The sequence below is a fragment of the Chiloscyllium punctatum genome, chromosome 24 (assembly GCF_047496795.1).
Source record: "Chiloscyllium punctatum isolate Juve2018m chromosome 24, sChiPun1.3, whole genome shotgun sequence".
NCBI classification, from domain to species: domain Eukaryota; kingdom Metazoa; phylum Chordata; class Chondrichthyes; order Orectolobiformes; family Hemiscylliidae; genus Chiloscyllium; species Chiloscyllium punctatum.
In genome coordinates, this window is record NC_092762.1 from 53,706,487 (window position 1) to 53,724,794 (window position 18,308).

The following is an 18,308-nucleotide window of genomic DNA, read 5'->3' on the forward strand; positions in this document are numbered from 1 at the left end:
GAGTAGGAGAGTTAATGTTTCAGGGAATGTCCTCATGGTGAGCCTTTGTCTTGGCTGAGTATTTGCCTTTCGAGGACCATCACTAAATTGATTTGATCATTCGTGTGCTGTTGTTTGTGGAACCTTGTGAGGCCAATTTCCATTCTGAGCAAAAGGATATCGGCCCGAAATGTTAATTCTCCTCTAATGCTACTTGACTTGCTGATTGTTTCCCACTTCTGTGATTTTTGTTTCTGATTTCCAGCACACACAGTATATTAATTTTGTTCAGAAAGCTGTCTGTACCCGTGTAAAAGTACCTTTTAAGAAAGAATGTAAGAACTTTGGAAGAGGTGAGAGGAAATGAATTGACTGATTATCCTGTAAAACTGTGATTGATGGATCAAAGAAGTAGCAGAATAGAGGAGCTCTGATGAACGTTAACTGGACCTTAAATGTTGATCTTGCTTGCTCTCCACAGATGCTCCCAGACTTGCTGAGTTTCTCCAACAATTCCTGTTTTTGTAGCAGAGTAGAGGAGTTGCCTATGGACTTTACAGACATTATTTGCAGGAGTCCATTTTTGGCGATGATAACTTGCAGCCCATGTGTATGCATCGTGATGAGTGCAAGATGAAAGGTTTTGTCAAAATACGACCTTTTTTTTCAGCAGTACTCAAATTTGGTATGACCATTTAAGGTGTTTGTCGATGTTCTTTTATTTACGGTTTTAGCTTTATTTTGCTTTACAACAGAATACTGATCATCAGAGTAAAAAATTGAAGGCCGAGAGTTGGGAGAGGAGTGTGGGAAAGTTCAGTGGAAATCTTCATCTTTCTGGGTTGGTGGTGAAGAAGCCACAGACCAAACAAGCGGATTCAGCCAGCCTGAGGGGAGGGGATACTTCCCAGAAAGACTCCCCAACATGCAATGGTGAGAACTCAGTGCAAAATATTGAGCTTTTTGGTTTTATTGTATTTGGGAATCGGCTAGTTTTCATTTGATCTCATTTTAAACAGAATTGAGTATGTGTCAAACTCTTGCAGTTCATTTACTTATCCAGGCACTCTGCGGCTCCCCAGCGAATGTACCTATCAATAGCCTTCCTTTGCTTTGAATGCTCAAAAATGTCTCTAATCTTCTATGATGCACAATCATGACTATCTTCATGCCTCTGACATCTGATAAACCTGGGATCCTCAGTTTGTAATTGTCGCTAATAGTCAGAGGAACCCGCTCTTGAATGCAAATCTAAAACTGACTCCCTAGTGATGCATCGTCAGAGCAGTCGGAACTGTCAGGTTTGCTGTTCTTGGGATGGAACATCAATGCATTTTGGGAAAGCAAATCTTAGCAGAACTTTTACACTTAATGGCAAGGTCCTGGGAATGTTGCTGAACAAAGAGACCTTGGAGTACAGATTCATAGCTTCTTGAAAGTGGAGTCGCAGGTAGATAGGATTGCGAAGGTGGTGTTTGGTATGCTTTCCTTTATTGGTCAGAGTATTGAGTAGGGGAATTGGGAGGTCATGTTGCAGCTGTACAGGACATTGGATAGGCCACTGTTGACAATTGTGTGCAATTCTGGTCTCCTTCCTGTGGGAAAGATGTTGTGAAACTTGAAAGGGTTCAGAAAAGATTTACAAGAATGTTGCTAGGTTTGGAGGATTTGAGTTATAGGGAGAAGCTGAATAGGCGGGAGCTGTTTTCTCTGGAGCGTTGGAGGCTGAGAATTTTGTAAACCTTATAGAGGTTTACAAAATTATGAGGAACATGGATAGGATAAATAGTCTTTTCCCCGTGGTCGGGTGAGTCCAGAACTAGAGGGCATAGGTTTGGGGTGAGAGGGGAAAGATATAAAGAGCAACTTTTTCACACAGGGTAGTGCGTGTATGGAATGAACTGCCAGTGGAAGTGGTGGACGCTGGTACAATTACAACATTTAAAAGGCATCTGGATGGGTATATGAATAGGAAAGGTTTGGAGGGCTTTGGGCAGGTGCTGGCAGGTGGGACTTGATTGGGATGGGATATCTGGTGGGCATGGACAAATAGGACCAATGCGGATACATACTATATATCTCTATGACTTTATGACTCATCTGAACTTCATAGCCCCTCTTAGGTGTGATACAGATGACCTGTAGAAAGTTTCAGTGTAAAAAGCAAAGTTTTCTCGGGTGCTCGTGCCTTGATTTATCCCATAGTCAACATCATTACCCTGGCCCACCTGTTTCTTTTTGATTTTTCAAACTTCCCTTCAGTTGAATCCTCCCTCTTTCTCTCCACCTCCTCTGGCTAATTAGGTTAATTCTCTATCTACAGTTAGAGTTGTATTATTCGCCAGGACACTGGTCCCAGAATGGCTCAGATGAAGCCAGCTGACCTGACAATGCCTCATGAATCAGAACTTATTACTCCCACGCCAACCTTTTGAGCTGCGCTTTTATATTCCTAATTTTAATTACTTTGTGTCAATTTGCACATGACTCAGATGGAAGTCCCAAGATTATGACCTTTGTGCTTCCACTTTTCAGTTTAGCCCCTGAGCTGCTCTTAATCCCTCAGCAGAACCTCTGTCCTACTTTATCTACGCTATGGATCCTACCCCTCAAGCCCAGAGAGATGTCTTGAATTTTGTCACCAGGTAGGCAACACAACCTTTAGCACTCCCTGCCTTCACTGCAAAGGACATTGTCTCTTCCCTGAACATGTTACTCCATATGACTACTACATTTCTCTTGACTCTCCTCAAATGAATGGCACTCTGGAACACATTGCTGTGGTCACTTTGCTCATCCTCTCTGCGGTCTATGGCCTCATCCACACTAAGAGAAAAAAAACCCTGTACCTATTAGATAAGGGCACTGCCTTCACCAGGCTAAATTCCAGATCCGTACACCTGACTCATGCACAATCACATCCTCGTGTGATTTGATGTAATTAATCTGAAGGGTATGACTGTCTCCTGAAGCAGAGTCCAAGTACCTGCCCATCTCCTTGATGTATTGCAGTGCCCACAGCTCCGATTCCGTTCATCATCTTTGAGCCAGAATTCTTCGGGCAGCCTGCACTTGCTGTAGATGCAGTCAATATGAGTCACACTGGCATCCACTCACTCCCTCATACTCTAGCTGGAACATGTTGCCTGCCCAGTGTTCTCTATTTAATGAATTAATTTGTGTGGTAATTTTTTAAAAAGTGAATTCCTTAACTGTATACTTCAGCTTCAATAAACTCTCCTGATTTAAACCAGTTGAGAGACGTTGAAGAGTCCAAGACTCCAAGGGATCCTTCCACATCCATCAGAAATTTACCTGTACCTCTACCAATGTTATCTACTGCATCCATTGCACCAGTGTTCTCTCCTCTACATCGGGGAGACAGGACGCCTTCTTGCGGATCGTTTCAGAGAACATCTCTGAGACACCTGCACCCACCAACTCTACCGTACTGTGGCTGAACACTTCAACTCCCCCTCCCACTCCATCAAGGACATGCAGGTCCTGGGCCGCCTCCACTGCCAAATCATTACCACCCGACGCCTGGAGGCGGAACGCTTCATATTCCGCCTTGGAACCCTGTAACCACATGGGATAATTGTGGATTTCCACAATTTCCTCATTTTTCCTCCCCCACCATTATCCCAATCCCACTCAGCACCACCCTCCAAACCTATCCATCACTCTGCCCTCTGATCTATCACCTTCTCCCTCACCTTTATCCACCTATTGGTTTTTGAGCTACCTTCCCCCCCCCCCCCCAATTTATCTCTCAGCCCTGATCCACAAGCCTCATTCCTTATGAAGGGCTTGTGCCCAAAATGTTGACTCTCCTGCTCCTCGGTTGCTGCCTGACCTGCTGTGCTTTTCCAGCACCACACTCATGAGATGGAAGAAATACCTGCCAACCACCCACTTGTAGGACTGTGAGGGGACTGTGTCCTGCTGGTTTTTATCTCCTGCCAACACTGCCCTTCTCATACAGGTCTGCTGTTCTCTGTGTGGAGCTGAAACGTTTCATACATTACAGCAGTAACTACACTTCTAAAGTATTTAGTTTTCCTGCAAAGCTTTTTGGGATGCCTTAAAAGTGGGAAAGATGCCGTCTAAAATAAAAGTCTTAATCAGTGGTCAAAATTTGTAAATCTGTTTCCACTTCAGGAATAAAGCCTGGATAAGTGTGGGAAATGGGAGAGTTTCACACAGCTTCCAATGTTGATCCTTAGGCTCTGCTGTGCTGTGTGATCACAACATCAAGTGGCATCAGTGATCTTGCCCACAGTAATGTTGGTCCTGTGTACGAGCAGAAGGGTCTGTTCATGACGGTGAACCCTTGCTGTAAAGGGAACTTGTGCAAATGTGGGGACAAGGACAGATTTGAGATGTGACGTCCTCATGATAAAACAGCCAATGACACAGGAGACAGATACAAGATGGTACCAAGAATCTGTGGAAATGCAGCAGGCAGGAAAACTTGAAAGGGTTTAACAATTCTATACTGCTTGTTATATCATGGGGACCTACTAAAGTGCTTTGCATTTAACAAATGTCTTTCAAAGTCAATAATATTGGTTGAAACTGATGGGAAATGTGCACAATGAGGTTCGTACAAACAAAAATGTTCATTTAATTTTTTTTAAGTGATGTTGACTGAGGAAAAGATTTAGAAATTAGAATCAGAATCCCTACAGTATGAAACAGGCCCTTCGGCCCAACAAGTCCACACAGACCCTCCAAAAAGTAACCCACCCAGACCCATCCCTCTACCCTACATTTACTCCTCACTTAACCTACACATCCTTGAATACTTTGGGCAATTTAGTGTGGCCAATTCACCTAACCTGCTAATGTTTGGACTGTGGGAGGAAACCAGAGGAAACCCACGCAGACACGGGGAGAATGTGCACACTCCACACAGACAGACACCCGAGGCTGGAATCAAACCCGGGTCCCTGGCACTGTGAGGCAGCAGTGCTAACCACTGAGCCACCATGCCACCCCCCAGGCAATTTAGGATTTTCATATAATGCGTGGGTAGAATGTAATATAATTCACATAATTTTGTGACTGCTCAGAGAGGCTACCAGGGTCACAGAGACCATCTCACCTCAAAAGGTACTCCCCCCAGAATGTTGCACTCAGTCCATATCACAGTGAAATACTCATGGGCTGGCTGTATTCCATAACTTTGTAAATGGTTGACTGAGAACACTGCTACCTAATCTAGCCATGACTGTACTGGAAGTGCCAGTCTGGGAGATATCTAAAAATGTTCACCCTTAAACTTGAGAAGGTGCAGGAAAGTTTTACAAGGATGTTGCCAGGACTGTTTTCCCTCGAGCTTCGGAAACTGAAGGGTGACTTTACACAGGTTTATAAAATTATGAGGGGCATGGATAGGGTGAATAGTCAAGATCTTTTTCCTAGGGTGGGCAAGTCCAAAACTGGAGGATCTAGGTTTCAGGTGAGAAGGAAAAGATTTAAAAATGAATTCAGGGATAACTTTTTCACATAGAGGGTGGGTGTATGAAGTGAGCTACAGGAGGAATGTTGGAGGCTGGTACAATTACAACATTTAAAAGGCACCTGGATGGGTATATGAATAGGAACGGTTGAGAGGGGCATAGGCCAAGTGTTGGCAAATGGGACTAGGTCAGATTGGGATGTCTGGTCAGCACAGATGAGTTGGATCGAAGGGCCTGTTTCCATGCTGTATGACTATGAAGATCAAGTGAGGCAGAAATCAATTTCTGCACCAGAATAGTTACTCAGACAAGTCATACATTGAATTGTTAACTCTTAAATATCTGTAATACATTGTTACTTTCATGTTCTAGGTAGCAACAATCAGAATTCTGTGGTGTCACCTCCTTCACCAATGTTAACAGGGTCATGCCCACAAGTACAACAAGCATCAACAGCCCATAATTCCTCCTTAAGCCTTCTGGGGGCGTACTCTGACAGTGAAGGAAGCAACAGTGATTAAGCATTGTGCTTTTATTCAGACTGCATTCGACCTCTTTCAAGAGAGGGATAATTCAATCTAATGCTATGATGGTTTTTCTGTATTTCTGTAAATAGTTGTCGGTGTAGGATTTATTTCTTAATTTAACATTCAGAATATGTCCATAGTTTCTCCCACTATCCTTTCCAATGTTGTGAGTCTCGATACTCCTTATTTAACAGAAAGCTATATTTTTCTGTTGTTTAATCATATAGCAGGCACAATACGCACAATACGAATACCGATGGGGTGGCTGTTTACTGTACATTATAAAAATTCCAGCCATAATGGAGTACGTTCATCACAGTTATTATACTTGCTCATGTGCCAGTCTCCTATTCGTTCATCCAGCAAGGATCTGGCTGTCATTGTAAACAATGCCTGGAATCCTTGATTCTGTGACTTAATACCACAGGTTGCTGAGTGTGAACAGTGCCTGCTTGAAGAACTTCCTGACTTTAGTTTTATTTTAAATCTGGTGTGCATCTCCATTCTTCCCCTATATTGTTAATGGATATTCTACGATGAAAAAATTCAAGTGACAGACATGCCACATTTCAAAGTGGAATTTCACCCCGACTGTGCAGTTTCTTCTGTTGTGTACATTTTGTTGAGATATTTCATTAATTTTTAATTTTGTATATTAAGTGCTGTATTTTTAAAATCTATAATAAAAGTTTTTTTTGTGAATGCAAATATTAATTATTGACTTATAATTTACAAGCCATGATCATATGAATACTTATGTAATAAAAATATAAATATCTCATACAAAATTGAAATATCTGTATATTAAATCCAACATGTCATGTATGCAATTCATTGAAACATTAGAAGTAGCTAGAACCCCTTGGCTGAAGAGATAATAGGTCTTCTTTGTTGAACAGTGTCATGTTGGATGCATTTTGTGGTATGTTGTAGCCAGAGTATATGCAGCCATTGATTTTATTTTTGAATCTTGCATCTTTAATTCCCAAAAAGAGTTAGCTTTTATATCTTGTTAACATGTTTTTAACATCAAAATCTCTCCCCGAAGCAAGGAAATTATAGTGAGCAATACAAAACACTGGTTCAGCCTGAACAGAATGACAGAAATATTATGGTCTGAGAGGTGGCCATTCAGCCCATTGTGTCTGCACAAAGCTGGATTACCAAGTCCGTCTTTATTATCCAGTGCCAATCTCCTACCTTTTCCCCATATCTGTGCACACTTCTACTATCCAAAAATAACATCCTATGCCTGCTTGAATGCCTCAGTGGAACTGGAGTATCAGGAACTTATTTTAGGAAACATGTGAAGGAATTACAGAAAAGATTCACGTCTGGTTCCAGCAGTCACAGTTTGTCACGAGGCGCACAATTTCTTAGACTTACTGATGACGTCTCACGAGAGTTCTGAAATCTCAGGGTTTATCTACTGCTGCTTTTTGCTCAGGGGAACCAAGAAGCTGATTCTGAGCAGTTCTCCAGGGCTGAGACATTGCTGCTGACTTGTCATTGACCCTAATGCTCAATGAAGAAATGACACTGAACGTTACTAAAGCAGTAACTCAGTTTCTTTTATGCCATTAATAATACTAATTAAATAAATGATTGCAACATTCCTGTGTTGTTGAATGGCTTATAAAGTCTCTGATACTGAACTTTGCATAAAATATGCATAATGTGCCAGTATGCATATTGAGTTTAAGCATATAAAATAGAACATCTTATGATATAAACTGATTTATGATGAATTATGTTGAAATTTATAGATGCATAATTTAAAATGTTAAGATACTGAATATAATTTTCGCCAAGCAATCCATTGAGAAACTAGGAGAATAGTTAATTTTGTGCCAGTATGATTAAGTGTTATAGGATAGTCATGGCAATTTTATTTCTATCTGTGTACATGGCTCCCTGTTAATAGGATGATTTATTGATGGGGAGTTAACACCATTGGTGATATTTTCACAAAAGCAACCCATTTTCATTTTGAACTTCTGGCAGAGAGTATGTCATGCGATAAAGTTAACTCAAAAACTGAAATTGCTGGAAAATATCAGCAGGTCTGGCATTATCTATGGAATGAAATCAGAATTAAGTGACCTGCCCCTGTTTTCAGAACTGATAAAAGTACTTTGTGTATGTCCTGATGTGAGGTGACATGATGGTTCAATGGTTAGCACTGCAGCCTCACGGTGCCAGGGGCCCATGTTTGATTCCACCATCAAAAAGGCATTTGGATGGGTACATGGAGGGCCAAAAATGCTGGAAAATGGGACTAGATTAATTTAGGATATCTGGTCAACATACACAAGTTGGACCAAAGGGTCTGTTTGTGTATTGTGTATCTGTGACTTGAGTGACTGTGCGGGGTTTGCACATTCTCCCTGTATCTGTATGCTTTACTACCCATTGTCCAAACATGTGTTGGTTAAGTGGTTTGGCAATGGGAAACAAAGGGAGAGGGTATGGAGTGGGGGGTTAGGTTAGGTGGTTTGGCAATGGGAAATGAAAGGAGAGAGGGTATGGGGTGGGTTAGGTGGTTTGGCAATGGGAAACAAAGGGAGAGAGAATATCGAGTTGGGTGGATCTCAGTGAGATGTTCTTCAGAGGGTCAGTACAGACTCAATGGGCCGAATGGCTGTATCCACACTGGGGATTCTATATGGACGTTTAATATGAGGACACTAGCAACTTCTCTCTCCCCACCTTAATGTAAAAAGGTGGCCTAACCAATGTCCTGTACAGCCGCAACAAGACCTCCCAACTCCTGTACTCAATACTCTGACCAATAAAGGAAAGCATACCAAACGCCCTCTTCACTATCCTATCTACCTGCAACTCCACTTTCAAGGAGCTATAAATCTGCACTCCAGGGTCTTTTTACTCAGCAACACTCCTTAGGACCTGACCATTAAGTGTATAAGTCCTGCTAAGATTTGCTTTCCCAAAATGCAGCACCTCGCATTTAGAACATAGAACAATACAGCGCAGTACAGGCCCTTCAGCCCTCGATGTTGCGCCGACCGAAGCCTACCTAACCTACACTAGCCCAATAACCTCCATATGCTTGTCCAATGCCCGCTTAAATGACCATAAAGAGGGAGAGTCCACCACTGATACTGGCAGGGCATTCCATGAACTCACAACCCGCTGAATAAAGAATCTACCCCTAACATCTGTCCTATACCTACCACCCCTTAATTTACAGCTGTGTCCCCTAGTAACAGCTGACTCCATACGTGGAAAAAGGTTCTCACTGTCAACCCTATCTAAACCCCTAATCATCTTGTACACCTCTATCAAATCTCCCCTAAACCTTCTTTTCTCCAATGAGAAAAGTCCCAAGTGCCTCAGCCTTTCCTCATATGATCTTCCTACCATGCCAGGCAACATCCTGGTAAACCTCCTCTGCACTCGTTCCAATGCCTCCACATCCTTCCTATAGTATGGCGACCAAAACTGCGCATAATACTCCAGATGAGGCCACACCAGAGTCTTATACAACTGCAACATGACCTCAGGATTCCGGAACTCAATTCCTCTACCAATAAAGCCCAGTACGCCATATGCCTTCTTCACAGCACTATTTACCTGGGTGGCAACTTTCAAAGATCTGTGTACATGGACACCAAGATCCCTCTGCTCATCCACACTACCAAGTAGTCTACCATTAGCCCAGTAATCCATCTTCTTGTTACTCCTACCAAAGTGAATGACTTCACACTTAGCTACATTGAATTCCATTTGCCACCTTACTGCCCAGCTCTGCAACTTATCTATATCGCGCTGTAACCTGCCATATCCTTCTTCGCTGTCCACAACTCCACGCTGTCCTCCGCCTCCACACACAACTTCCCACTACTATCCTTGACTGGACCGATACCTACCCTAGTCATCCTTTTATTCCTGACATACCTATAGAAGGCCTTTGGGTTTTCCTTAATCCTACCAACTAAGGACTTTTCATGTCCCCTTCTCGCTGCTCTTAGCTCTCTAGATCCTTCCTGGCTACCTTATAACTCTCAATCGCCCCAACTGAACCTTCATGCCTCATCTTTACATAGGCCACCCTCTTCCCTTTCACAAGGGATTCCAATTCCTTATTAAACCACGGCTCCCTCACAAGACCCTTTACTCCCTGCCTGACTGGTACATACTTATCAAGGACACCCATTAGCTGTTCCTTGAACAATCTCCACATATCATTTGTGTTCTTCCCTTGAAGCCTATTTTTCCAATCCACGCATCCTAAGTCATGCCTCACCGCATCATAATTTCCCTGCCCCCAGCTATAAATGTTGCCCTGCAGTGCACACTTATCCCTCTCCATCACTAGAGTAAAAGTCACCGAGTTGTGGTCACTGCCCCCGAAGTGCTCACCTACCTCCAAGTCTAACACCTGGCCTGGTTCATTACCTAGAACCAAATCCAGTATGGCCTCACCTCTTGTTGGCCTGTCTACATATTGTGTCAGGAAACCCTCCTGCACACATTGGACAAACACCAACCCATCTAACGAACTCGAGCTATAGCTTTCCCAGTCAATATCTGGGAAGTTAAAGTCCCCCATAACAACCACCCTGCTACTTTCACTCTTCTCCTGAATCATCCTCGCAATACTTTCCTCTACTTCTCTCGGACTATTAGGAGGCCTGTAGAAAACTCCTAACAGGGTGACCTCATCTTTCCTATTTCTAGCCTCCGCCCACACTACCTCAGATGGCAAGTCTTCCTCCATCACCCTTTCTACTGCTGTAATACTATCCTTGACAAGCAATGCCACACCTCCCCCTCTTTTACCCCCATTTCTGACCCTACTAAAACATTTAAACCCTGGAACCTGCAACAGCCATTCCTGTCCCTGTTCTACCCACGTCTCTGTAATGGCCACAACATCGAAGTTCCAGGTACCAACCCATGCTGCAAGCTCACCTACCTTATTTCTTATACATCTGGCATTGAAGTATACACACTTCAAGCCACCTTCCTGTTTACAGGCACCCTCCTTCGAGATCGATGCCATGTTCCTAACCTCACTACACTCAAGGTCCTGTACCCTAAAGCTACAGTCCAGGTTCCCATGCCCCTGCAGAGTTAGTTTAAACCCTCCCAAAGAGCACTAGCAAACCTCCCCCCAAGGATACTGGTGCCCCTCAGGTTCAGGTGGAGACCATCCTGTTTATAGAGGTCCCACTTCCCCAGAAAGAACCCCAGTTATCCAGATACCGGAATCCCTCCCTCCTGCACCATCCCTGTAGCCACGCATTTAACTCTTCTCTCTCCCTATTCCTCGACTCTCTATCACGTGGCACGGGTAACAAACCAGAGACACCGACACTTTTCGTTCTAGCTCTGAGCTTCCAACCTAGCTCCCTGAAAGCCTGTCTAACATCCTCACCCCTCTTCTAACCTATGTCGTTGGTGCCAACGTGGACCACGATCCGGGGCTGCTCCCCCTCCCCCTTGAGGACCCAGAAAACACGATCAAAGACATCACGTACCCTTGCACCTGGGAGGCAACATACCAATCGTGAGTCTCTGTCGCCCCCGCAAAACCGTCTATCTGTGCCCCTCACTATTGAGTCCCCAATAACTATCGCTCTACCTTTCTCCACCCTTCCCTTCTGAGCAACGGGGACAGGCTCCGTGCCAGAGGCCTGAACCTCATTGCTTGCCCCTGGTAAGTCATCCCCCCCACAAGTATCCAAAACGGTATACTTGTTCTTGAGGGGAATGACCGCAGGGGGTCCCTGCACTGGCTGCTTCCTCCCACTCCCCCTCACTGTCACCCATCTCTCTATAACTTTCGGAGTAACTACTTCCCTAAAGCTCTGATCTATGACCACCTCTGCCTCCCGAATGATCCGCAGTTCATCCAACTCCAGCTCCAGTTCCCTAACACGGTCTTGGAGGAGCTGGAGATGGGTGCACTTCTTGCAAGTGTAATCAGGAGGGACGCTAATGGCTTCCCTCACCTCATACATGTTGCAAGAGGAACATTGCACTGCCTTCGCTGCCATCCCTCTAAAAGAGAAACTTTAAAAACTAGATCTAAAGAAACAAACAAGCAAAATGCAGCACTTACCTGCTTACCACAACGGGTCTTATTATTAGGTTATTAGGTTATTAGGGTCCACTAGGCGCTTAAAAAAAACTTTAAATTTTAGCCATTAAAAAAAAATAACTGGACTATACTGTGACTTACAAAAACACCACCCAGACACCCGTTACCTGCTCCGCTGAGAGAGTGAGGAATTAAACTCCATCTGCCACTCCTCAGCCCATTGGCCCATCTGGTCCAGATCCTGTTGTAACCTGAGGTAACCCTCTTTGCTGTCCACTACACCTCCAATTTTGGTATCATCTGCAAACTTACTAACTGTACCTCTTATGCTCGCATCCAAATCATTTATGTAAATGACAAAAAGTAGAGGACCCAGCACTGATCCTTGTGGCACTCCACTGGTCATAGACCTCCAGTCTGAAAAACAACCCTCCACCACCACCACCCTCTGTCTTCTACCTTTGAGCCAGTTCTGTATCCAAATGGCGAGTTCTCCCTGTATTCCATGAGATCTAACCTTGCTAATCAGTCTCCCATGGGGAACTTTGTCGAACACCTTACTGACGTTCATCTACTGCTCTACCCTCATGAATCTTCTTTGCTACTTCTTCAAAAAACTCAATCAAGTTTGTGAGACATGATTTCCAATGCACAAAGCCATGTTGACTATCCCGAATCAGTCCTTGCCTTTCTAAATATATGTACATCCTGTCCCTCAGGATTCCCTCCAACAACTTTCCCATCACCGAGGTCAGGCTCACCGGTCTATACTTCCCTGGCTTGTCTTTACCGCCCTTCTTAAACAGTGGCACCACGTTTGCCAACCTCCAGTCTTCCAGCATCTCACCTGTGACTATCAATGATACAAATATCTCAGCAAGAGGCCCAGCAATCACTTCTCTAGCTTCCCACTGAGTTCTCGGATACACCTGATCAGGTCCTGGGGATTTATCCACCTTTAACCGTTTCAAGACATCCAGCACTTCCTCCTCTGTAATCTGGACATTTTGCAAGATGTCACCATCTATTTCCCTACAGTCTATATCTTCCATATCCTTTTCCACAGGAAATACTGATGCAAAATATTCATTTAATATCTCATCCATTTTCTGTAGCTCCACACAAAGGCTGCCTTGCTGATCTTTGAGGGGCCCTATTCTCTCCCTAGTTACCATTTTGTCCTTAATATATTTGTAAAAACCCTTTGGATTCTCCTTAATTCTATTTGCCAAAACTATAAATGCAGTTTTTAATTAAACTGACTCATTACGCGTTAGAAGTGCTGAATTAAAGGTAACTTGTAGTGATTTCCCAACAACACCTGGTTAACTCATGACAGCCCGCGTGGCTGGTTTGTTGCTGTCAGTGCGTGCATGCTGTATTGGCCAGTTAAAAACTAAAATTTTAAATGTTTGCTACAATCAAACAATGAGCAGGGTAAGATGTGAGCCGTTTGTTCCCTCCTCAGTCAACAGACCTCTCACTTACCGAACTCATGAACAGCTGTGATCCCATGCCAGCAGATTTGTTTTCACCTATTTTTCTAATCAACCTGCTCAGAGATGTTATTACACACCTCAACTGCAAGTGGGACTTGAAGCCAGGCCTCCTGGTCCAGGAGCAGGCACATTGCACTCTCCCACAAGGGGGCCGCTCAGATTTGTTTTCAGGTCGGACTGATCTGATGATCTCATGTAGCGTTTAGATATATTGCTGAAAACATATAGTCACTCTGGTCAACACTGGCCCTGCTCAGCATCCCTGCACTCAGCGTCTGTCCAGTAACAGAATAATAGATTTGCAAAAGATTATCATTTTCCCCCCATTAGGATAGTTGACCGAGGATGTGTCAATTGTATAACCGAAAATATGATTTCAGCCCCTTGAGCATGTTCAATCACAACTGTTCTGATCAATCTACATTCCTACCACCTCCAAACCTTTGAGAAACTTGTTAGTCAATAAGCTACCTACCTCTACCTCTAAAAATATTCAATCACTCAGCTTCAGTGCTTTCTGAGGAAGAATGTTGTAAAGACTCGCAATCCTCTGAGAGAAGAAATGTTCTCGTCTGTGTTTTAAATGAAGGACCCCTTATTTTTAAACAGTGTTCTCGTCTCTCGCATAAACATAAAAGAGAATAGGAATGTTCAATCACAGGTCTGTGATGAGATGTCTGAGCTCTGCAAATTGGATGTATACATTGCCCCAACTGGCCTTAATGTCCCTTGGCTAAAGTTGATGGAGGTACACAGGAGGGAGGGGAAGCCAGCATTGGTTCCTGACCCCAATCATTAACAACCCAACCTTTCAGAAGGCTACTTCTATTTGTAGGTGTCACTGGATTTAATGGTGATATTTTTACAAGTTGGGGAGAAGTTGCAGTTGATGGTGTTCCCATGCTGCCCTTACATTTCTAGGCGTTACAGGGTCATGTCTTTAGAAGGTGCCAATGAAGGAACCACAAGAGTTGCTGCAATACTACTGCCGCTACATCAGTCATAAATGCAGTGAATGTTAAAGGTGTGGATGGGGTGCCAATCATATCGACTGATTTGTCCTGGATGGTGCAGAGCTTCTTGAATATTGTTGGAGCAGTGCCCATCAAGACAACTGGACAGTATTCCATCAAACTTCTGACTTGTGCCTAATAAACGATGGAAGGCCTTTTTGGGGAAAAGACATTCTTTATAGGAGTTGGAAAGTCATGATGAGGTTGCACAGGATATTAGTGAGGCCTCTTCTGGAAGACTGTGTCCAGTTTATGTTGTAAGTTTGCTCGCTAACCTGGTAGATTTGTCCTCAGATGTTTCGTCACCATGCCAGGTCACATAATCAGTGAACCTCCGATGAAGCGCTGGTGTTCTGTCTAGCTTACTATTTATGTGTCTCGGTTTGTTGTGGTGGGTGATTCATTTCTGGTTCTGTTTCTGAGAGATTGGTAAATGGGGTCCAAATCTATATGTTTGTTAATGGAGTTCCTGTTTGAATGCCAGACCTCTAGGAATTCCTGTATGTGTCTTTGTTTAGCCTGTCCCAGGATAGATGTACTGACCCAGTCGAACTGGTGTCCCTCTTCCTCTGTGTGTATGGATACCAGCAATACCTCCAATGTCTCAAACTATTTCTAGTTCTGGTTGCCCAGTTATAGGAAAGAGATTATTAAGCTGGAGAGAGTTCCAAAGAGATTTACCAGGATGTTGCCAGGTAGGGAAGGTTTGAGTTATAAAGAAAGGCTGGATAGGCTGGGACTTTTTTCACTCGAGCATAGGAGATAGAGAGGTGACCTTCTAGAGGTTTGCGAAATCATGAGCGGTGTAGATGGGTGCCTTTTCCCAAGGATTTTGAGACTAGGGGGCGTATTTGTAAGATGAGAGGAGAAAGATTTTTAAAAGATGTGAGAGGCAAATTTTTACACAGAGGGTGGCTCGTGTGGAATCAACTTGGGAGATGTGGGCACAGTTACAAAGTTTAAAAGGTGCTTGGATAAATACATGAGTAGGGAAGGTTTGGAGGGATATGGACCAGGAACAAGCAGATGGGATTATTATGTTCATCATGGACTAGTTGGTCAGAAGGGTTTGTTTCTGTGCTATATGACTCTAAGATTGTATGAGTACCTTGCTCCTGACTTGTTGTTGCAGCCTCAGTATGTATATGGCTGGTCCAGTTCAGTTTCATGTCTATAGTAAACCTCCCGCCCCGACTCCCTGGTTGTTGAGTGCAGAATAGGGCTCCATACGATGTCCACTGTCGTCATATTTCCACCGAATTTTATGACTGTGCTAAAGAAAATGCGCTTACCTAGCACCTTTCACCTTTCACATCCTCACATGCCCCAAAGTGCTTCATTGCTAGTGCAATACTTTTAAATTATTGCCGTCAAAGTAGTATAAGCAAGCATGTGTAGAATGGCCAAGGGAGGATGTGTAGTATTCTGTAGTAATCAGCGCCCCAGAAGAGAAGTAGAAAATTCAAAATTAAAATGAAAGCACCTCACGTTTTAGCCCAAAAGGACCAAATACTTCAGTTCTCTGAGGTAGTGTGACTGAGCACAGTAAAAATTTAAGAGAGCAGCCAACCAGAGCCTGCCACTGAATGGATTATTCTTGTAAATAAAATGGTCACTCCAGCCATGATAATTTCATTCCTTCAGGATAATGGAATGGAATCACCTCAACCCTTCAAAGTACAAAAAAAACCAGAGCTGGCTATCTGAAATTACAGTGTTTGAATGGTACTTTTCTTGCCTTGTTATGAATTGTGACAGTAATACTGAGGGATCCAACATGATATCCTTATCTCACTTGACATAGATATCTAGTCCCTTGTGCAATCTTTGTTCCTCTAACTGAACCGAACATGCATATATATTGTTTTTCTGGCAAAGAGACAGCAGATTATTTTATCCTGGTATGTTCTGAATTCCGTGACTCCTTTTTTTATTAAATTACAAATCATTATAATTTCAAGCTGTCACATACTTGCAATGCACGTTGCATCAACGTTTTTCTTTTGAAAATCATCTTATGTGAATGATTATGAGATTACCCAAAGGGAGAGTGGAACAAAATTGTGAAAATGGAACAGCAAAATGACAACAAAATTCCATGTTGCTTTCTATTTTAGATTTAAGTGATTTAGTCTTTCAATCTACAGGCTGACAATCCAATTTCTAACGGGGCCATGGAGTGTAACTGAAGCTGGCAATATTATAAATCACCTTACTCGCTTGTGACCACATTCAGTACAGTGATGGAGCGAAACTGGGTGTCAGAATTCTTTCTCACAAAAATCTTCATCTTTCTGCCGGTCTCCAAATACAGGAAATACTTGGATGTACCCATCATCATGCTTACTCCCCTTCGTCCAATCCCCCACAATGGCTATCCAATGCTTAGCAGACTCTTGAAGATCAGACAGATCTTATGACTTCTCCTCACTTGACTTAGCCCATCTCTACTTTTAGGGCACTTCTAGCTGTCCAACAATTGGCCAAAGTGGGGAGAGATCAGGTTAGATTGTGTGTGGGTACTCTTCTCCCGATTCTTTAAAAGCTGGCTTCTGTGGGCAATAAATATCCTCACCATCCAAACCTTGGCTTTCCTCAAACACCAACCCCACTGATCATTTTGAAAGAGTGTCTTTCACTGAGTTGATGATCTTCCAGCTGCAGTTGGTATCCAATCTCAGTGTGTGTCCCTTGGAAGAGCCTGCAAAGAACAGAGTCCTACATCTCAGATCTCCTCAGGATGGACCTTGATATAAAAAAAACACTGCATCTATGCAGACCTTTATTTCGGCAAAGGCACATTCCACAAGGAGGTTGACACAGCACCACAGTCACCTCGAGGATGACGGGCCAAGGAAGTGAGATTCTGAGCTTCTACCTGAGTAAGAGCTTTTCCTCCATCAGCCAAAATGCATCGTGATGCTTGTTTGAAAGGTCTGGCAATGAAACATGATGCTGAATGATTTTGATTGAGGAGCCGTTAGACAGGATCTTCCATTTGGCTTTCTCCGCAGGGCATTGAGGCCATGACGTGTGGGCCACTGCTCGACAGACTTGCAATCTAAAATATATTTTTGCGTAAACATCTCCATGAGAGAATGTGGTTTTACACAGTCTTCCAATGCAAGTATGTCACTCCTTAGGTAAGAAGACCAATGCAGTACATAGTACTCCAAGAGTGATCTCACTAATACCCTATACAGCTGTAGCAAGACTTCTCTAATCTTACACTCCATTATCCTTGCAATAAATGTCAACACTCCACTTGTCTTCCTAATCACTTTCTGGTCCTGTATGCTAACATTTTGTACAAGGTCACCCAGATCCTTCTGTACCACAACATTCTCCAGTCTCTCACCGATTAAATAATTCTTGCTGCTAAAGTAGACCTTACATTTTCCCTGGAATACACCCACCTGCCACTTCTTTTGCCCAATCTATATGCGTTTGCAACCTATTTGCATTTACCTCACATTGTGTTTTCTTACCAAACATTTAGCAAATCAGGGTACAATACAGTTGGTCATTTCATCAAATTCATTAACATAATAGATAATTGGTTGAAGTCCCAGCTCAGATTTTTGTGGTGCTTCACTGGTTACAATTTGTCAGCCTGAAGTAGATCCATTGATCACAATTCTCTGTTTCCTGTTCAGTAACTAATCCTTTATGCTTGCTCATCGTCCCAGACGTTATGAGTTCTTACCTTATATAGTAATCTTTTATATGGCACCTTATCAGACACTTTTTGGAAAACT

At 43.2% G+C, this 18,308-nt stretch overlaps 1 protein-coding gene across 1 annotated transcript in view; it reads left to right on the forward strand.

Moving 5' to 3' along the window:
• yju2 (YJU2 splicing factor homolog) overlaps nt 1-6,673 on the forward strand; it is a 32,042-nt gene extending 25,369 nt beyond the window's left edge. The window contains exons 7-8 of the mRNA XM_072593823.1: nt 735-912; nt 5,817-6,673. Of these exons, the coding sequence (XP_072449924.1) occupies nt 735-912; nt 5,817-5,965 (327 nt within the window). The 3' untranslated portion in view covers nt 5,966-6,673. The remainder of the gene's footprint in view (nt 1-734; nt 913-5,816) is intronic.
• The last annotated feature ends 11,635 nt before the right edge of the window (nt 6,674-18,308 follow it).